This window comes from Triturus cristatus, chromosome 1_2 (assembly GCF_964204655.1).
Source record: "Triturus cristatus chromosome 1_2, aTriCri1.1, whole genome shotgun sequence".
Classification (NCBI taxonomy): Eukaryota; Metazoa; Chordata; class Amphibia; order Caudata; family Salamandridae; genus Triturus; species Triturus cristatus.
In genome coordinates this window covers 69585550-69605665 of record NC_140580.1, presented here as the reverse complement: position 1 = coordinate 69605665, position 20116 = coordinate 69585550, and the positions used below count along the sequence as shown (strand labels likewise).

Sequence of the window (20116 nt, the reverse complement as noted above, 5' to 3'; positions counted from 1 at the left end):
GGAACTTCAGACAGGGCAAATGTAACTTTCTAAAAGTTACTTTTCCTTAATACTTATTAAAAATCCAACTTCAGAATTAAATTGGATTTTTAATAACTATTAAAAATAGTGGGTTAATTATTTTCCTTGCTGGTTCCAAACCCAATAAAACAATGTTAATATTTCCATCTGCACTATGGTTTTCTGTATAGTACAGCCAGATCTGCCACAGTGTAAATTACTTTTAAGTCCTTGTCACTGTACGGAGAAGGCGACATTAGTTTTCTTTATGTTACGATTTAAAATTAGGATGCACCCTACCTTGTAGACCCCAAGGTATACATTGTGGTGATATTTTCAAATCTAAAAGAGAGGTCTCTGTCTATCAAGAAAGGTTATTTTAACAGGTTGCACTGTAGCTTTTACACTGCAGCAGTCAGGTTACAATGGCAGGCCTGAAGCCATGTTTTGCAGGCGCAATAGGTTCTACCGGCCACAAGTGACATTTAACTTCCTGGTCTCAGGTGCATTTTCTAGACCACATAGTAAAGACTTGTAGGCAAGTTAAATGTCTATTAGGAGTAAGCCTATTTAATCATGTTTATAAGTGATGCACAGTCACTTTACTCCTGCTTAGAAGAGTTAAGACGTGCACAGTTCAAAAACCAGCAAAATAGTTTCCAGAAAAAGGAAACAAAAGCAGATTTCCAGCACCGTCTCACTCTTTTTTCAGAAAAGGAAGGATGAGTAGGAACATTTGAACTTGTGAAACCACAGATTGTAGGAACATCTCTGCAGCAAGTGTATTAACCCAGTATATTATCTTATCAGTTTACGACCGAGGAGTAACACTTGCACTAAATAAGGGCTACTACAACGGGGAGGACCAAATTATGGAACAGGGTTTGAATAAATTATGTAGCGAAATGTGGGGAGGTATTGCTTTATTATTTTGCCATTTTATTTATACATGTTAACACTGTCTGGAAACAAGTTTGATCTCATTAGTACCAGTTGAAAACACAACTGCAGCAGTAAGCAGATGTGAGTAAACCTCTCTGAAGGGCCTTCCACTGTGATGTAAAATGTCACTGCGCTCCAGTAACTTTTGATCTGTTTAAGACAGATTTTGATAACATCTGCAAATAATGCAGCAGATGTTGGATTATGTGGCAGATGTGACGAATCCATAATTTTGCATAAAATGCTACTTCTGCAGAATCACATAATTCTAGTGCCCTGAAAATAATCTATCTCTCTCTATTCTTGTGCCAAAATGAATTTGCTGGGAAAGAATAAATGCACAGACATCAGTACCCCAAAGTAAGGTGTCCGTTCTTAAAGTTCCTTCTAATTATATAAGTAAGCTATGCCTTCTGTGAGCACCTCAGGAGATTGACAGGAGGCAGGACAATAGCAGCACATGTTGTCAATTCTGCCATGGAATTGTTGCCTTTGCTTTTTTTTATATAGGCACTTGAACTATTCCTTCCCATTCTGTATCTGTGTTGTATTAGTGAAACTTGTCAAGTATTTTCATTTAAGAAGAGTCAAAACTTGCAATTATCAGTGGTTTGTTTTACGTAATATAGTGCCAAAAGCAGGGTCACTGGAATTATGCGATTCTGTGGCTGCAGCATGTTCAGGACAATAATGCATTTGCCGCATTTGTCACATAATCCATTATCTGCTGAACAATTTGCACATTTTACCAAAACAAAATATTATTTCTAGCTGAAATGGATTGAAAGTTTCTAAAAGGCAGCAACATATTTTGCTGTGTTGAGGGTTAATTTTCAGTTTCCCACTGTCATATTTCCGTATTAAAGGGGGTTCTAAAGAGGTGTAACCTTTTTAAGGGGAGTTTTAATGTGTAAAAACAGTAAGTAATACTATCACAAAATGCGCCACATTCCGCGGAGTAATTTGGGGTTTTTTGAAACGTAATTTAGTTAACCCCGCCACATAGTTTGATTTTCTCCAGCCACATAATTCCAGTGGACCTGGACATAAGTTAGGTATAACATCATAGCAGAAAGACAATATAACAGAGTACTATTAAGATACATATCCTGATTGTATGCCCATTTCACTTTCCTTTCTTGTAATGGCAACACCCTTCACGCTGTTTCTGCCATGAAACTGCTTTAATCTCTTAATTATTGTGTGACTGGAGTTTGCAGTCTCAATTTAGCAGGGGTGTCTCTGGTACCCCTTCTGTTTATGCATGCACAATAATAGCAGACATTCCCTGTGACCTGTCCCCAGAAACTTAAAGTACCCCAGGGCATTGGAGTTACAGATGGAAGCTGTACAATTAGGTTTTGATTGCGAGCATGCAGGACAGTGTGATTATTTTTCTAATTCAGAAAGAGAACAGATTATTGTTTACTGCTTATGATTGGGCCTTTGGTGGGTCATGGGGCTATCTTGGGAGGGCCTGGCCCACCCTCTAGAACCGGGCCTGTGTACAACACACACACACATACACACATGTACATACGCAACATCGTCCCGCCCATCAGTGCTTAATTTGTAAAAAAAAATAAGTGCTTGGACCCTGGTCACGGGGGCACTTCAGGTCGCCCAACCCATTCCCCCTGCCAGCGCTCCTTATGACATTACAAACACACCTACTAACCATCACACACAGTCCTTTTAGTGTGAGAATTCAGACTATTCTAGGCCTCCAAAGCTATTAGAATGGTTTGGGTGCCGGGTATTAGTAGTTGTCAATGTATAATGAATTTAGAAACAATTGTTGTTGTGCTCATCTCTAAATAAGAAAAACAGCGCCACCATGTGGCAGACTGCCATAGACGCCGGTGCTGACAATTAAGTGCGTTGCAGAGCACCGGAAACCACCAGCTCAAATTAAGCACTGCCCCCCCCCCCTCTTCTTTGCTGTTGTGTGTGGCAGTGCTCACTCACACGTGGCATGCTCTAATCTCAGTCTACTGGTAGTGCAGTACAACACATACAGTAATGTAATCTCTGCCTGCCTCTATTCAATGTTTTAGTGTGTGGCAGAGCGGTATAACCCATGCATTGTTGTAATCAGCCTCTCTTTCTCTTTTCTCGATTGCATGTTGCAGTGTGCGGCAACGCTGTTTGGAGGAACAAAAGCGAAGAAGGCAAAGAGCGACAAAAAAAATTAGCACCTATATCGGAACCTTCCTGCTCTGCTTTGCACCATATGTCATCACAAGGTGAGTTGAACATCTTACTCTGAATCCACTGCCTTTGCTCCTCCTGAATCTTATGGCACACCTCCCCTAGATCCAGTGTTTGAGCGCCTCATGGAGAATGGTTTCAAGCAAAATGGTGGGGTCCCCCTGCAGAATGTGAAGAGGGGTCCTTAGTTTCCTATATCTCATAGATATGCATTGGCCTTAGGCTTAAAGAGCCACTCTGAAGTGTTGGGCAGGGGTCTGCGTTACATCCTTGATCATGGATCCTGTGCCATAGCCGAAACTGCTCCTGTTTCCAATGCCTGCAGTTCCCCCCAAATCTAGTTTACATATATTTTACTCTACTGTCCATTGCTCAAAACACCAGACTCCTGAAACTATTACATGCCCATTGGTTTGCTTTCCCTTGGTGTAACACATTGCCCAATGCCCCTGCTGCTCATAACAGGGGCCATATTACAGAAAGTGCCTTTGGGGCGAAACAGACATGTGCACCTGCTTTGTGTGCCCCTGGGGTACTTTGTTATTACGGGGGTTCAGATACTTGTGTGGCCCCTTCTGTGATACTGATAATGCTGGTGCACATGGAGTGCCAGCGCTATGTCAAGAGGTGCTCACTCATTTGCATGAGAGGGTGGCTCCATGCAAACAAGGGAGTCTCTTTACCTCTGCACCCACGCCACACTGTGGATGTGGGTGCAAAGGCAGAGAAGCTGTCATGATGCGTCCTGAAAGTGCCCCACAAAAAGGTGGCCCACTGTCAGTGCGCACCATGATGGCACCCCTCTGGAAGGGGAAAGAGAATACTATGGACCCACCAGACAGCCACTTGCAGGGGGGCACAGTCACGCACTACACCTGCCTTCAAATTGATCTCTAATCCCTCTTTAAAGTGAAGAAGGGTTGCAGGCTGCTCAGTGAAACACTGAGCAGCTTTGTAAAAGCCGCTCCATAGTTCACTTAGTTTAGTTTAAGTTTATTGTACAGTTAATTAAAACCTTTACAAAAATACATCTGGTTAATACCAATTCAGAACAATCAGATTAAAATAGACCTTAAAATACTTTCTAGAAGCATACCATGTGCCACTGAAACCCCAGGGACATTAATTAGGACCTAAAGAGAATAAAATAGGGATAATCATTATGAGACAAAACAGTTTGAAAAATGGCATAGGGAACGCATTGAAAAAGGCCACTAGGTTCATGCAGAGAGTAATTAGAAGCCTTGAGGACAGGGCAGGATGTCGATGTTCGTCAAATGCATAGCTGCACCAGAACATGTTCATTGTTGATCAGGTTCTATTTAAAACTTGGACACATAAGAAAAGTACCAAGTACATGACGGGCAAATGTTGATCCCAAAATACACCAATAGGCAAGTCATAGCATTGCGCAAGATGTTCTTTTTGGCCACCAGAGTGAATAGGAAGGAATGAAGGGGCGGGAGCAGTAGCAGAGCGGCCCCCAGGGCTTCAGGAATTGAGTGAAGGTCCTCATAGTGATCATCCTTAATCCTTGGCGAATGGAATGTGCAAGTTGCAAAGTGCTGGGGGGGGACATAGAGTATCCCAAAAGAGCTTCAGGAGTTTTTAGTAGAAGCTGGGCGATGGCCTGAGGGAGTTTTAAGAGCCCGACTTGGGCCAACACTTGCATTAGGTTTTAACTTTTGAGAGAATGTGTGCTAGGTTCAAGCTGGTGGTTGCAACCTATGCATATTGCAGCGACAGCCATGCAGTATCCCTAAAAGACTTCAGATGTTTAGTGGCATCTGTATCAAGCTGTAAGCAGATTTAGGGTCCTGGCTCTAGGCCGCCGGTGGTAAAGTCGGGCCCCAATTTTGTTGCTGCCACCTGGAGAAATGTAATTATTTTAACATTTAAAGTGGTGTTGTCTAAGTCCAGGCAGGCAAGTTCGAACTCCTAAGCAAACAAAGGGCCTGATTTGGATCTTGGCAGACAGGTTACTCCGTTACAAAGGTGACAAATAGGATATAATGGGATTTATATTTCGGTGGACGTGCTATCCGTCACCGCTGTGACAGAGTAACCCATCCGCTGAGATCTAAATTAGGACCAAATTCTCTATTGAGCATGTTTTTCTCAGCTGAAGCAGTGAGGGACAGATGCAAGAATGTGAATAATGGTTTCCACGTGGAGTCCCGTCATGCCAGGCAATTGCCCTGAATGTTCCTTTCCCCCAGTCTGAGAGCTATAATTCTGGTTTGAAGCCAGAGCAGGTAAGTACACGTGATATATTTCTGCTGGTTCCATGGGGCGTAAGAGTTAATCACTGCCCAGGCGTATGAGCACTTGCTCAGCGCTGCCAAGTCATCCAGCATTGAAAGCCTTTTCACTGAGGTCGCTGTGAGTTTTTTGAACGCAGATAGTGTAAGATTTTATCCCGGGCTTCTGTGAGCAAAAAGTCTTTTAACTTGTCTTGAAGATGGTGTTTAAGCGAGGATCCTGATCTATCTGAGTCTCGCCAAAGTAAGCCGTCCATTGAATCTTGTGGGGCAAGTCTGAGCCTGTGGTAAAAAATGAAGAGGGCACCGCTTCTCACCCAGGATTGCTTTATTAAGTTAAACTTGAGCCTTACTTGTGCTGGTGATGCTGGCTTTGGCAAATGCAGTGCAGCTGTATAGATTTTGGTGACTATCGTGTCCAGCAGTACAGCCTCAATGCCCAGGGTGATTTCGCTTCCATGGGACAGTGCGTGGTGCCCTTTGCTTTCATCACCCCAGGAAGGGGTCAAGGCTTGGACCCTTAAGATTCTGGGTGAGCATGAAGCTGGTGCCTTTCTATTTCAATGCAAGGTCAGCTTTAAACAACCCTTGACTGTCCAGAAGGATGTCCAGGCATTTGTATTCAGCGCTGTGCAGAAGCTGTTCCCAGTTAAGGTGCCACCTGCTGCAACCTGCCGCATTCCTACAAAAAACAATTGTCATTGCCTTCTTGTGGTTTATTTCGAAACTGTTCCTGACAGTATAATTGGGCAAGCAGGAAAGTTGACGTTGAATGCCAATTTTAGTTTGACTTAGCAGCATAAGATCATCCGCCTAAAGCAGGCGTGCTTTACGGTCGCCTCCCAGTTTGGGAGGATGACAGTTGACATTATTTAAGACCTCTGTCATGTCAGCAATCTATAGTTTAAAGAGGATAGGGGTGAGTACACAACCTAGTTTCAGCCCCAAGTTTGTGGCAATCTTCCTTGAAATGCACGTGCCATCCCCCAGTTCCTGCTGCATCCAGGTATGGAATACAGCTGCAGAATCGCACTCAATTAATCAGCTGGGATGCCCCAGTCCTGCAGTTTACACCTCAATGAGCCTCTGAGAACACTGTCAAATGCAGCTTTAAAATCAATAAAGCAGAAGTGGAGTGCAGATCCCCTCCTGTAGACTTTGTCACGCATTAATGCCAGCGCCATCACATTTGTTGTGGTACCATAGTTGTCTATGACACCACACTGATTTCTGGGGATGATCTGCACTTTGTCCAGGATTTCAAGTTATCAAGCAAGAGGCTAGCAAATAGTTTAGCATCATTATCTCTTTGCACTGTCAGGAAATAAGGGCTGGGGTCAGCTTTGGAGCCCCTCTTAAAGATTGGCTGGATAATTGATCCTCTCCAAGAGTCTGGGATACAGGTTGTTGCCATGCAACATCCAAATAGTTGTGATATTACTGTAGCATCCTCCCCAGCCTGGGCACTTGTAAATGAATACACCATACACAGAGCTTAGTATTACACATCTTTATTCCTCAGCATGTAACTGCCAACCCAACGTTCTAAACACAAACTCTATTCACTACTCCCCAATACTTACGTCAAAGTTCTATGGAGTCCATCAGGAACCAAAAGGGTCCTGTCATTGTTAACTCACAAGACACTACATCGCCCTCCTGGTTACATAAAAAATAGAATATTTTAGACATACCGCATGTGTATGTTGATTCAGTATTGTATATATTTCCTTACAAGCGTTGTTGCTGTTACAAAAACATTTCCATGCATGAAACTCCAACTCCCTTACCGAGGTCTTGTCCAGGCTATAAAAAAGTGTCAATAAATTGGGCACTGGGGCATCAGATACAATTGTTTTACGCCACATATATGCCCTGCGGCACAATGTATAACTCATTGCTATATCTCGACCTGGTGAGTGTACCTGTTTTTTCTTGTATTCCTAACTAAAGTGAGAGATCGTGTTTAAGGGACCATTTCTAGATCCCAGGGCATAATAGAAGATGGAAGAAAGTGAACACAACCCGCCTCCCCCGCATTTCTGAGAGATGAGTGTTTGTTTGGAAAGAGTTAAAACCTGTTATTCTGCGTCAAGATTCCCCACGGGGTAAACAAACACTTAACAAACATGTTATAGTATTGTATGGTATGATATGGAATGGTTTGGTATAGTAGCTCAAGGTTGAGGGAGGAACGAGGAGATAGTGTTAAATGTAATGGGTTCTGCCATGGGGACTATGGCGGCTGTAGGAATTAGTAAGGGAAATACTTACGTCTCCGTCTTTTTTCTGAAAGAACATGTAGCGGTTTTACTGGAACAATTAACACAGCTAAGGGGTGCTAATAAGACACGTATGAGGCCATGATTCATAATCAACACTCACTCTTTTCTCATCAATAACAAACCAACTCTTTTATATTTCTTTAAATACTAATATCACAATTTATTTATTTACTTAAAATAACAGCATCTAATTTTACCAACCCAGCTTATGTCCCATTTGCTATTAAATTGTCTCTCTTTGAGTAATTAGGTGTGTGTGTCTGTATGTATATAGTATTTCTATAGCGTGGCCCTAGCCAAAAGGCAGCGGAGCACTGTTTAGGGTGAAAGACAAGCATAAAGTCAACCAGTATTAGAAGAGGTCAGCCGGTCCGCCTGACAGACACTGTTCCTTTTTCGGGTCAGCCAGCCAGGAGCCAGACGTGCGCATATATTCCTGGCTGACTGATCTGAAATTTGCTGGGCTGAGGAAGTGACAGCTCTTGTGGGCGTGACCTCCTCAGCTCAGCAAAGGTCCCTGAGGCCCTCAGCTCAGTGAAGAGGGGTGGCGTCACTGATTGCCTCGCACCTGGGCGCTTCAGTTTTAAGCCCTGAGGGGCCCTGGGTCGAGTGCCAATAAGTGACACTTCATCACAGAGTGGGGTGGGGTCGGCAGTCTCACTGACCCCATCCCACTCTGTGATGACGTTGGGACTGTTGCCTTCCCTCATTGGCTGACCTTAGGTCAATGAGGGAAGGCAGAAGTCACAAGCCTTCTGGGACCTCCGAGGCAGAGCTGCAGGTGTGTGTTTAATTAATGTTTGGTGTGTGTATGTATAAATGTTTGGTACTGAGTGTCGTGAATGGATGTGTGTGTGTGTGTGTGTGTCAACACGCGTGAATGCGGGGCTGTGAGTGTGTATGTGTGGGTGGGTGTACCGTCCATCCCACTCCCTCTTAAACTTACCGGCCACGAGTGAAAGAGGTACCTGTTTGTGAGCTATTAATACATTGTGATGTCGCGTTTTTTTGAAGGGGTCAGTCTTCAACTCTTTCCTAATTTGGAAGAGTGTTGGGGAGGTCCTGATGGTTCGGGGGAAGGAGTTTGAGATTCTAGAAGTCCTGCTGCCTTCACACGTGGAAATGATATGTGTGATTTACGACAGGTGAAACTGCTTCAAAATGTTCCTTTTACATTTCTATTTAAGGATATTTATTTTATATTCGTTAACCCAGTCAGGAGGCTGCCTCAGATTACTAATGATTGAAAACGCAGCATGAACCCGGGTATGACTCGTATGATCAGCTGCCATGACACACCAGAGGCCGTGATTGTGTGGTCCTTTGTTTTCATTTTACCATTAATGGCTGTATGTGTAAAAGGAAAGCTCTCCCACACTTTTCAAGCATTGCTTGGCGAGTTACTAAGTACAAGTGTGCTCTTTTTAGACCTATAGTTGAAGGGGTTGCACAGTTGTATCGCCACACATGGAATTGCATATCTATACCATCCAGTAGCTTATTAGGTTTGCTGGGTGGGTGGGGCCAGTGATTGAATTTGTTCAGGGGAACTCTGCCTTCTGCTTTTCACCTGTAGTAATGTGAGTGCGCTACTCTATGTATTTACTTTGTTAATATGCCAGTAATAGAGTTTGTTTTGTGTTGTCTGCAGCAAACAGTTCACCCCGTCCCCAGGCCCCATCACATCCTCTTTTTCTCACGGTTTGTGTGCACAGCATCCCTGGGGAGGGGGGGGGGGGGCGACTGCGGATCGCAGAGCTATCGTGGAGAAGACAGAGGGATCCTAATGGATACTGATGAGAGGCGCAGGGGAGGGGACCAGGAGAGAGGAAGCGATGTGGAGAAAGAGGGAAGCAGGGGGAGGGGCGGTGGATCTAATCTTAGAGTGCCTGTAATGTATGCCCATCTCTGAATCTGGTTCATCCCTGCGAGGAGGAGGGTGGAAGAGGATGCTCAGAATAGAATATGGAAAAAAGGACTGATATAATAATGGAAGGAGAAGCTGCCTGGTGTTTCCAGCAGAAGAACATCCTCTGCCCGAGAGACCTGGCCAAGCAGGGGGAGCCAGATGGAGCTGGCAGAGCTGAGGCCGAGAGTCCAGGAGCGGCTGGACCAGAGGCAGCTCCTGTCTGTGTGTCAGGACTCAGGAGCAAACCACAGCTGGCAGGGGCTGGAAGAAAAGGATGCTGTACTGTAAGAAATGGAGCTATTAGTTGAGGGTGGGGGTGGGGGGTGAGAGCCATGCTCAAGTAATAAACACAATCCTTGTCAGGGTGAGCCACAAAAGCCACTAAATAAACCTGTGTTCAACCATCTGGTAGCTTGGCACAAAAAGAAGTCAGGCTTAACTTAGAGGCAATGTCTAAAGTATTTATGCAGCGCTCAAATAGTAATAAAATGAAGACACATCACTAAATCAAATCTCAAACCAATTTTTAAAAATGAATGAATAAAATTACACCAAAAGGACAAAAATACAATCAGTATAGAGATATCAAAGTGCCACTCGAGGTTATCTGGTTGCGCTGGACCGGGGTACAGTCACAAGTTCGAGCTGACCAAAATGGAGTTCGGGTTGGATACAGGGACCAGGTTCACCCTACTGAAGAGTTACCTTTTCAATTGTGCACGAGGAGCTTCCGTTTGTGTCAGCGAAGGCCGGAAGGAGGTCACTTTTGTAGTGTAAAGAGCCGGTCACTGCTGAAGCTTTGCATTGGGAATCGTAATGACCTATTACTGTTGCCTTGATGATCAGGTCTCGCTGAAACTTTGCATTGGTGGTCATCGCAGACAGTCACTGTCTGCACAAAGATCAGGTTCAGCATGAGCTTCGTATTGGTCGTCGTCATGGGTGGTCGGTTTTTGGCACAAAGAGGTCTTGCACGCAAGACTAGACCAAAACTTCTGTATCTTCCCATTGAGTTCAGGGGGGTACACTGTTCTACCAGCTAAGAGTATTGGAGCTGGGGGGGGGTCACCACTACGGGATCAGGACTAGGCCTGGGTGGAATTTCAATTACTCCGGAGTAATCAGAGTAATTTAGGTAATTCTGTATTACTCTTTGATGCAGAATTACTTATAGTAACACGATTATGCCCCCTTTCTCAATTAAGAGTAATTTGGGGGAGACAATCCAACAGCAAGAGCACATGTAGCAAGCACTAGGGTCTATAGCACTTGCTATTCATTTTCTGTTGCATTTAGTGCTTTTTCTTAGCGCAAAATGTATCCTTGCATCTATTTTGGACACAAGGGTGCATATTGCGCTAAGAAAATAGTGCTAAATGCCTGGAGCAGGTTGGGGGAAATCATACCCAAGCCCCAAAAGAACATTTAGGGAGCTGCTGCTTGCACTCACTATTCATGTTCTTTTGCCTTTAGAATTATTGTTTAGCCGAAATGTATCCTCGCATGCATTTTGGATGTAAGAGGGTATTTTTTGCTCCCAAACAATAGCACTACATGCAGAATTACTCATGTAATTCTGCCTAATCTCGCAGAAGTTTTGGGGAATTCCGCAGGATTACTCTACACAGAATTACGTGAGTTATGCCCACCTATATTCCTGACTCACTCAAACAGCAGGGCTTAGACTGGTCCCGGCCGGTAGAGTTAGCGCTGTTAAGCTGGGCAGTTGCAGGGAGGCATCTGGAAGATTATTGTGTCCCAGTAGCTCAACTAACCCTTGGAATCACTTCTGGGGAGCCTCGGTTCAAGGCAAGCAGGTCCAATATTCATTCTTCAGAAGCCATGGCAGTCCTTCTTTGAATCTTCCACCATGTCCTAATGGGAGATTCTGAAGGTGCCACTTTTATCCCCAGTGCCAGTCTGTGGGTGGAGTATGCCCCCTTTGTCTAATCTTCCCCCTTTCCTAGGTTTGGCTACAAACTGTGTAGGGTAACAAAGGGCAAGCTGGCCTAGCAGTGGTGTAACAAAGGCCCCTATAGCCCCAGCAGTGCGGGGGGCCCAAGCTCCAGGGGGCCCATTCAGCACAGTACCCTGGCCTGAGAGATCCTGAGTGAGTAAGAAGGTGGACCCCTCCCCCTACCTTGCCTGGGGGGCCCCTCAAGTTTCCGTACACCACTGAGGCGTAGGTGTGAGCGACACATCTAGGCAGCCCTTAGAAGTCAGGAAGGAGGAGGGAATGCCCAAAGGATACCATTTAGAGTTCAGGAAGTCTGGGTGCAACCACCCTGGACATCTTGCTCAGGAGGTGAGCATCATGTCTGGAAAGAATACACAAAACACCACAGAAGAGCCATTCACAGTCATGTGACACTGGTAGAAAGGCACATTTGGTTTAGGCAGAGAAACGTCAACTTTCTTAAGGTGACATTTTCAGAATAGTAGTTAAAACCCGACTTTACTTTTAAAAAGGATTTTAAATAGCAGTTAATTTGAGTGAAAGCAGCATTCTCTATCTGGTCCCAACCTGAAGTTATTACTTTTTAAAGGTGATAAAGTAACCTTGTTGTATATGAGTGCGTCTTCCTCCTTGTTAAATGTTAGTAGTTAAAGAATGCTTCATTGTGTCAAGTGACGGTTTTTTGTTTTGCTTTTATTCATGGTTTTTGAGTTTTCATCATTTGTTCAAAATGTTACAGGATTTAAATTGAAACATTCAACAGCCGACATGGTCCCTTACATGGTCATCTGGACCAGGGCTTCCTCAAGGCATTCAAAATTGTTAATAGCAGTTCTTAGTATTTTGTTTTAGATTCAGATATAGCTAATGTTTCAGACAATTCAAAAGAAGGAAAGAAGATTTTGTTGCGGTCTGTAAGGCAGCTTCGTCCTGGGTAAAATCCTGGTCTGCAGATGACACCATTTGCAGACCGCAACAAAATCTTCTTTCCTTCTTTTGAATTGCCTGAAACAATAGATATATCTGAATCTAAAGCAAAATACTAAGAACTGCTATTAACAATTTCTCAAGTTCACAAGTTCAAGTTCAAAGTCACAAGTTCAGGCTGAGAGGGATGGAGTGCAGGCCGAAAACAGGTACCAGGGTAGTCCCGCTGAAAACGTTACCTTCCCAAAGTCCAGCGGGCAGAGTTAAAAACTTCAGGATTTTACAAGAGGAACTCAACTGATGCGAGCCAAGGGTCCAGGAACTGGGGAGGCACCTCTTGGGGACCAGAGACTCATTCCAGCCAAGACCACCAGGGTTGAAGGGAGGCCTCTGAGGCTTGTTATGTCCCTGTTGCTCAGAACCGGTGGTCAGCGGACTGACCCTATGAGTCATGTAGGTCTTCCTGGTGTCAAGTAGATGGTCCTCTCTCCTTCAAATAGCAAGGCAGGCCTCAAGCACCAGAACCATCCTCTAAGAAACAATGCAAGCCTCAAACAGCAGGACGGTCCTCTGGTAGCAGCAGGGTAGTCCTCTGAGAAATAAGGCAGCCCTTAAGCAGCAGGGCAGTACTCTGAGAACTAAGACAGGCATCTAGTAGCAGGGCAGTCCTTCTGTTGGTCTTCCACAGGCCCAGATGTGAACTGAAGAGTGGGTTTCAGCATCCTTTTTTCCCCCTGGAGCCAGCTTTGAAGTGGAGGAAACCTTTAGTGCCCCCCCACCCCCCTTATAGTTGTTTCTGGAATTTCCTTCCTGCCTTCCCAGGCTCCAAAGGGTCTGGGGTGCCAATGGATTGGTAGCAAGTTCTTTGTGAGTGTGCTGGAGGTAGCCTTGGAAATGTACGTGGGTCAGGGAACAGTTATGCCCCTCCCATCGTGGTAGGATGGCCCTCTCCCAGCTACACCCAGGTCCTATTGTTTATTGTCCGGGTCCAATATGCATATCTGATGTGGGAGCAATTAACAGGACCAGTAAGCTGGAGACTCCTAGAAGGCCTCAGAAATTTTGGAAGAGAAAATGCCAACTATCTAAAAGTAGCATTTTCATAATTGTAGTCTAAAATCCAACTTTACCATTAAAGAGGATTTTATATTACAATTCATTTGAGTGTAAACATGAATTTCCTACCTGTTCCCAATGAAACGTTACCTCTTATTAAATGTAATATGGTAACCCAATATTATCCTACAGGAGAGGTAGGCCTTGCAATAGTGAGAAACAGCTTTAGGAGTTTTTCACTACCACGACCTGTAAAACTTAAAAGTGCATACCAACATTTTTAAATACACTGCACCCTGCCCTATGGGCTGTTTAGTGCCTACCTTATGGATGACTTATCTGTATTAAAAAGGAAGGCTTAGGCCAGGCAGAAGGTTTAATTTGTCAGGTTGAATTGGCAGTTTAAAACTGCACACAGGCTGCATTGGTAGGCCTGAGATATGTTTCAAAGAGCTACTTAAGTGGTAGCACAATAAGTGCTGCATGCCCACAAGCAGCATTTAATTTACAGGCCCTGGGTACATGTAGTACCACTTTACTAGGGACTTATATGTAAATTAAATGCCTCAATTTGGTGTAAGCCAATTTTACCATGTTTAAAGGAGAGATCACAAGCCCTTTAGCACTGTTTAGCTGTGGTAAAGTGCATAGAGTCCTAAAAAGCAACAACAACTGGTTCAGAAAACAGGAGGACTGAATGTAAAAAGTTTGAGGGTGACCCTGCATAGAGGGCCATGTCCAACACGCACACTGTTTGTTTTTACCAGGTATGGCAAGGGTCAGATATGTTCTTCCTCCCAGATGTCCCCAAGCTTGGCAATTCCTATGAGATCAGAGGAACGGTAACCCTTCAATTTAACCGTATGTTTGATCCAGGCACCATACTGTAAGAGAGTTTCAGCAGTAAAAACTTTATTCCATTTGGTCCATCTGAGTGCATGGTGCCAACAGGTTAGTGTCAGCTTTGTGGTAGGTGAGTGGTCTAATTGTAAATGTGGGCTGTATAATAAGTGGAATATGCCACACCACTCTAAACATTTAAGCTTGGGAGGGACCTTAAGGTCATCTTGATCCACATACAGACTATCATAAATTGGGGCAAAGTGACTCGCCTAGTAATTTAACTAACTTGACATCAGCAAGTCCTGTACCTCCATCATAAGGAAATAACAGACAATTCCAAAATGTAATTCAGGACCTGTTTTCACACCCAAGCAAATCTCAGCATTGCTGACTGCATTGTCTGAAAAAAGAGAGCGATATTTCATAAGGGAACTTTTGAAAGGTATAAATCAAACGTGGGAGTAGGATTATCTTAAATAGTGACCCCTGCCCAACTATGTCAAGGGCTAATAAACTCCAGGCTAAGGCTCCGATCTGAAGGCCACCAGAGGTATAATATCAAGGTCCCATGCCCTCTGCACATCAGTCATAATATTCATACACAAGTATTTAAAATGATCCGAGGCCCAGTGTAAGTTAATTGACTTCCCAGTGCCTCTGTGGTCACCAGACAATGGTACATATATGAATTTAATCCAATTGACAGTCAGGCCAAAGGCTTCCACATATACCTGCAGTATCTGTGTTAGCCTGGGCATAGATATCGCAGGATGGCATATAGAAATTAAGATATCATCTGCATATAACGATATTCTATCTACTCATGATGTATCCAAATAGAACCTCTTTAATTGTGCTTCTTGATGGATCCACCCCACCAGTGGTTCCATGGACAACGCAAAAAAAAAAAGAGGCACGCGAGCAGGCATCCCTGCCTTGTGCTCCGCTCTACATTGAAGGGTGGAGACAATGTCCCATTGATCCTAACTTGCTCTTAGAGTTCGATGTTTAGTATTTTAAAATAGCAGCGAAATACAGGTCCAAAGTTTAGCCACTCGAGGAGGCAGTAAAGAAAGCCAAGTATATAGAACCAAAGACCTTTTCGAAATCAATGGAGACCAAGGCCGCTGCCGCTCCGAATCCATGAACCGCACCAGGACATTTCTAAACCTTTTGAGGCAATGTCTCATACTACATCCCAATAGGAAACTGTTTTGGATGTATTGTATCAAATTATCAACCAAGAACCTGTTGGCCGTAACCCTGGCCAAGATCTTAGCCTCTAGGCTAATCAATGGCATTGGACAATATCAGCCCCCTTCTTCTGGTGGCTTTCCTAGCTTGAGTATTACAGATATTATCGCATCTCTCAGTTTATAGGGAAGCTTCGCAAGCATGTAGGCTTCCTCGTACATATTAGGAAGTGGGGGGTCAGTTGGGAGGCATATTGTTTGAAAATCTGCAGTGGAAATCCATGGTGACCTGGGGTTTTCACATGCGGGAGAACAACCAGGGTCAATTTGATCCTTTGCCCATTGCTCTAGGGATGGAATAGAGAGAATTTGATGTACTAAATGTCATTGTTTTTTAGGAAACCTACCATCTGTTGGGAGACAAACCAGACTCCATTAACATTGACTGAGTGACTGGGAGAAAAATTGCATGAAAAATTGAAGTACTTTGTTGGTGTTGGTTTAGATTCAAACTTCGTGTCTATCCATTTACTAAAATAGTACAACAGTACAATGGCAAAATGCATGACTGGTGATGATTTTCATTGGTCCAATAAAGTCTATCCCTACTTTCGTCCGTGGACCTTCTGGTAACTCGACTAAAACCATAGGGCACCTACTTATCCTGATGGTTTTGTCAGCACTATTGTACTTTGCATACCTACTAACATAAAAGTTTACAGCCCTGTCCTTTAATGGCCACAACATTGGCAATTTTCCGTTTTTTCTTAGTTCCAGTCATTCCCATATGACCCTCAGGGGCTATGGTAATCAACCCTTCGAGAACTAGTTGAAACAAAGACATTACCATTCAAAATGATCTTGTCTTGATGGTAAGTTCCTGCTTCACTTTCCAAAAGGGTTGCAAACTTCCATCTGCCACTTTTCAACAAGGCCATCCTCTCACAATGAGTTCTTTCACTCTTCTTTGCACATCATAGGTTTTACAAAACATCCAGCCACTAATTTCTGTAACAGTTCCCATCGCATCATCATACTCTGACAACCAAATCCTTTTTGTCACTCCATTCATTTTCATCCATCTCTTTCTCTCACTTTGCATAGGTTAAATAATCTGCAACTACATTGAGTTGACTAGAAGTGGGTTCATTTTTGTATGGATAATTTTACAGCTTACAAGCCAAATTAGCTATCCTCGGGGAAACTTTACCTGAACTTCCACTCTCCAAAATGCTTCCTAGCAGTGTATTGTCTGCATGATTAAAAACTCATAGCCTCACAAGAAGCTTTCGGATTTCTCCACAGTCCAAACGCAAGCCCGAGACTTTTGTTCAGTGATCAAGTGTCTTTTTTCTGCTCCCCTTAGTTTGTGAGAGGTAAAAGGCAATGGTGTGATTTTTCTTGACTGAGGTTGACTAATTACTTCCCCAAGACCAATCTAACTTCCCACTACAGATGCAATGCACTGCAGACTTTTTTGTCTCATTGTACGATTCAAAGATGGTGCCATTTCTAATTCTTTTTTCTGTTCTTTCACACTTAACTTGCATGCATCATTCCATGAGCAGTCAAAACCTTTTTACCCATTCTTCTCATTGGTTCTTCCTTCTCAACATTGTTTTTATAAATGTGTGAATGGAATTCACACAGTCTCAAAGAATTTCTGGGAGTAGGTGATTTGGATATATCCAAAATTAAGAATGTGTTGAGATATACTACATTTCTTGAACTCTTTATAACACCCTCTTTAAAATTTCAATGTGTTCATCTAGTATCATGCTGTAAATTAGTACATCATCTTGGATTGCCCTTGCTCCATGCATCCCATCAAAAAGTCTATTCATCACACACTGGAAAACTGTGGGGCTGAGCTAAGACCAAACGGCATACTACAAAATTGGTGTACCCCTTCTGGTCTGATGAAGGCCTTGTACTTTTTAGTGTCTGCAAGTTGGAGAATCTGATTGTGAGCCGAACTGAAATCCAAAGTGGTTTACATCTTTGCTATCCTAAGGTCATTTCATTTTCATTAATCAGTGATTACGGTTGGCAAACATCTACCAACATGATGGGGTAGTTGAAACAAATCTATGCAGAGCGTAAGTTTGCCATTCTTCTTTTTGGCTATCATGACAGGTTATAACCATTCAGATTTATTGATGTGTTAAATGTCTCCAGGTCTACACCACTCAGCTAATATTTCCTTCACTTCAGTGAGTGCTGATAATGGCCTATGTCTTACTTTCTGCTTAACTGCCTATACGTTGTCCTTCAGGAAGATCTTGAGTTTAAAGCTTCTCAAGCAACTAAGACTGTGGTGGAACACATCTTTATATTCCTCAAATATCATTGTAATATCAGTCTCTTGACTGCAGAACACTATAAGGGTTTACAGGGATTTAGCGGCCTTTTCAGTTTTTGTTGTTTCTCCCATCCCAAACTGTTCAAGCTGTAGTCTACATTATACATGCACAAATTGTGATATATGGGAGTCAGGAAGCTGAGGCAGAGGCTGCAAAATACCTCAGTGCAAGGGCAACTAAAGCTGTGCTCACCCACCCTCTGCATAGACCACAGACACACAAGATTCAGCACCAGAGTGTTCGAGTAAGACTGGCACATCAAATACACACGAACCTTCGGAGAGAGGTGTGAATTGCCAGGTATATATCCTGTAAACATCTCCATTAGATTCATGTAGAAAGTAGAAACATGGCATGCAGTGAGGGTGTAACAGATTTGTTCTCTTCACAAGACAACTGACAACTGCTGTTCCAGCAGTCATGGAACATTAGACCAACATTCTAAAATAACTAACAGTGCTTATGGATGTACGTGAACACAGACAAAAGTGAGACAGAATATGAGTTGAGGAAAGAACAATAAGGTAAAGCATTGACAACATGACACTGTAATAAAACATATTGCAGGGTGATTTGGATTAATCGTCCAGGAAAGCTGGAGAGCCTTGAAGGAGCTAAAGATTGGGCATCTCTGAATGAGAGTAGTATGCAAGGCTGTCAGATGGAAGCTGGGAACTGAGGCTATGAGAGTAGAGCTGAGGATTGAGGCTCCTGGAATAACTTAGGTTTGAAGGTCCGGCATGACCAACGTGACCAGTTTGTCCAGTGCCTCTGTGCTGCAAAAGAATTGGCAATGTTAGCTAGTGATTGACGGTCCATTGAAATCTAGAATCAGATGAGGTCTGGTTAAGAAGGGCTCCAAAGGAAAGACGTGCTGGGGGTGGGATTTTAGAGGAGGGCTGTTGGTTGAGGGCTTAAAGGAAGAGGTATCTACAGAGTTATATGCTTATATGGAGAATAACTGGGGACAAGGTGTGCATGGAGAACTGCTGCCCAAGGATCATAGACAAGACCTCATGACAAAGGGTAATAGTAGAGAGCTAGTAGAAGAAGGTCTAAAGTGGGTTGGTGTCTGAGGATTCTTGAGGGGAAGTGGTCCTGTCTCCTCAAGAGTGACAGCGAAGAGTGTGTGCCAGTAGGTATTTGATGTTAAAGGATCATGGAGGAGAGCAGGTTTTGAAGTAACACAGAGGTTGTGACCAAGAGATCCATTGGAGAGATGGTCACCAATGGTCTCAGAGGAACACTGGTGTCGGAGGCCCCAGAGGAGAGCAAGTAAGAGAGTTTGGAGTGTCGGTGGAGAGATGGTGACAGAGGTAATGATGGAAGCAGTCCTCACCAGCATTAAACTTATATTTGTTTACTAAGTAAAAAAGTGTAGAATGCACCCCAGCTTGACTGTCCCTTCATCCCATTGTGATCTCATGGAGAATTCAAACCCATTTTTATCAAATCTCTGATTAAAAATCCTATTGATATGGCTCTGCATTCTGGCACTAGAGAAAAAGTACCAGCACCTTAAACCAATCATTGTCATCAGCCCCAAAGACTACCATAATGGTGGTTCAAAGTGCTCACAGTAGAGACCCTTTGTGGTCTTTCATCTGGATTCTGAACCCAGAAAGAGAAATAGAAACCTGTGTGACACATTCAAAGTGCACATAAGGAAAAGAATATTACACATAGTACATCATCTAATTGGCAAACTTTTAACAATCGGAACGGACGGGCTTGTCATCAAGATGGCCCTACCAAATTAACAGAACAGATATGACCATTCACTCCAATCTGAGTCACTCCACAGGTCAAATAACACATCCTTAATTCTAAAGTCAAAGAGGGAAGCATCAATGGCAACACAACATGAGTCATGAAAAAGACAACAGTGACACAATAAGTCGTCCATTATGTGAGTCAAACAATAATAGCGTCAGGCTTCCAGGTTAAGCATTTGTTGAAACATTAGCACTTCACTGCTAATCGTATTTAGTGATTATTTTCAAATAGTAGGTCATTTAAATTTAAATGTGTATAACCCTATAGTTTCTGCAGTGTCAGTGCTAGTAGAAATGCATTTGATTGTACTCTATCACACGTTCCACAGTCAAGAACATAGTGGCTTCCATAAAAATCAAAATACCTCGGTGAAAAACTGACCTAAGAAACTCT

At 43.4% G+C, this 20116-nt stretch overlaps 1 protein-coding gene across 1 annotated transcript in view; it reads left to right on the top strand.

The window, feature by feature from the left end:
• GPR26 (G protein-coupled receptor 26) overlaps positions 1-20116 on the top strand; it is a 218354-nt gene that overhangs the window by 194227 nt on the left and 4011 nt on the right. The window contains exon 2 of the mRNA XM_085614551.1: positions 3075-3188. Coding sequence (XP_085470677.1) covers positions 3075-3188 — 114 coding nt within the window. The remainder of the gene's footprint in view (positions 1-3074; positions 3189-20116) is intronic.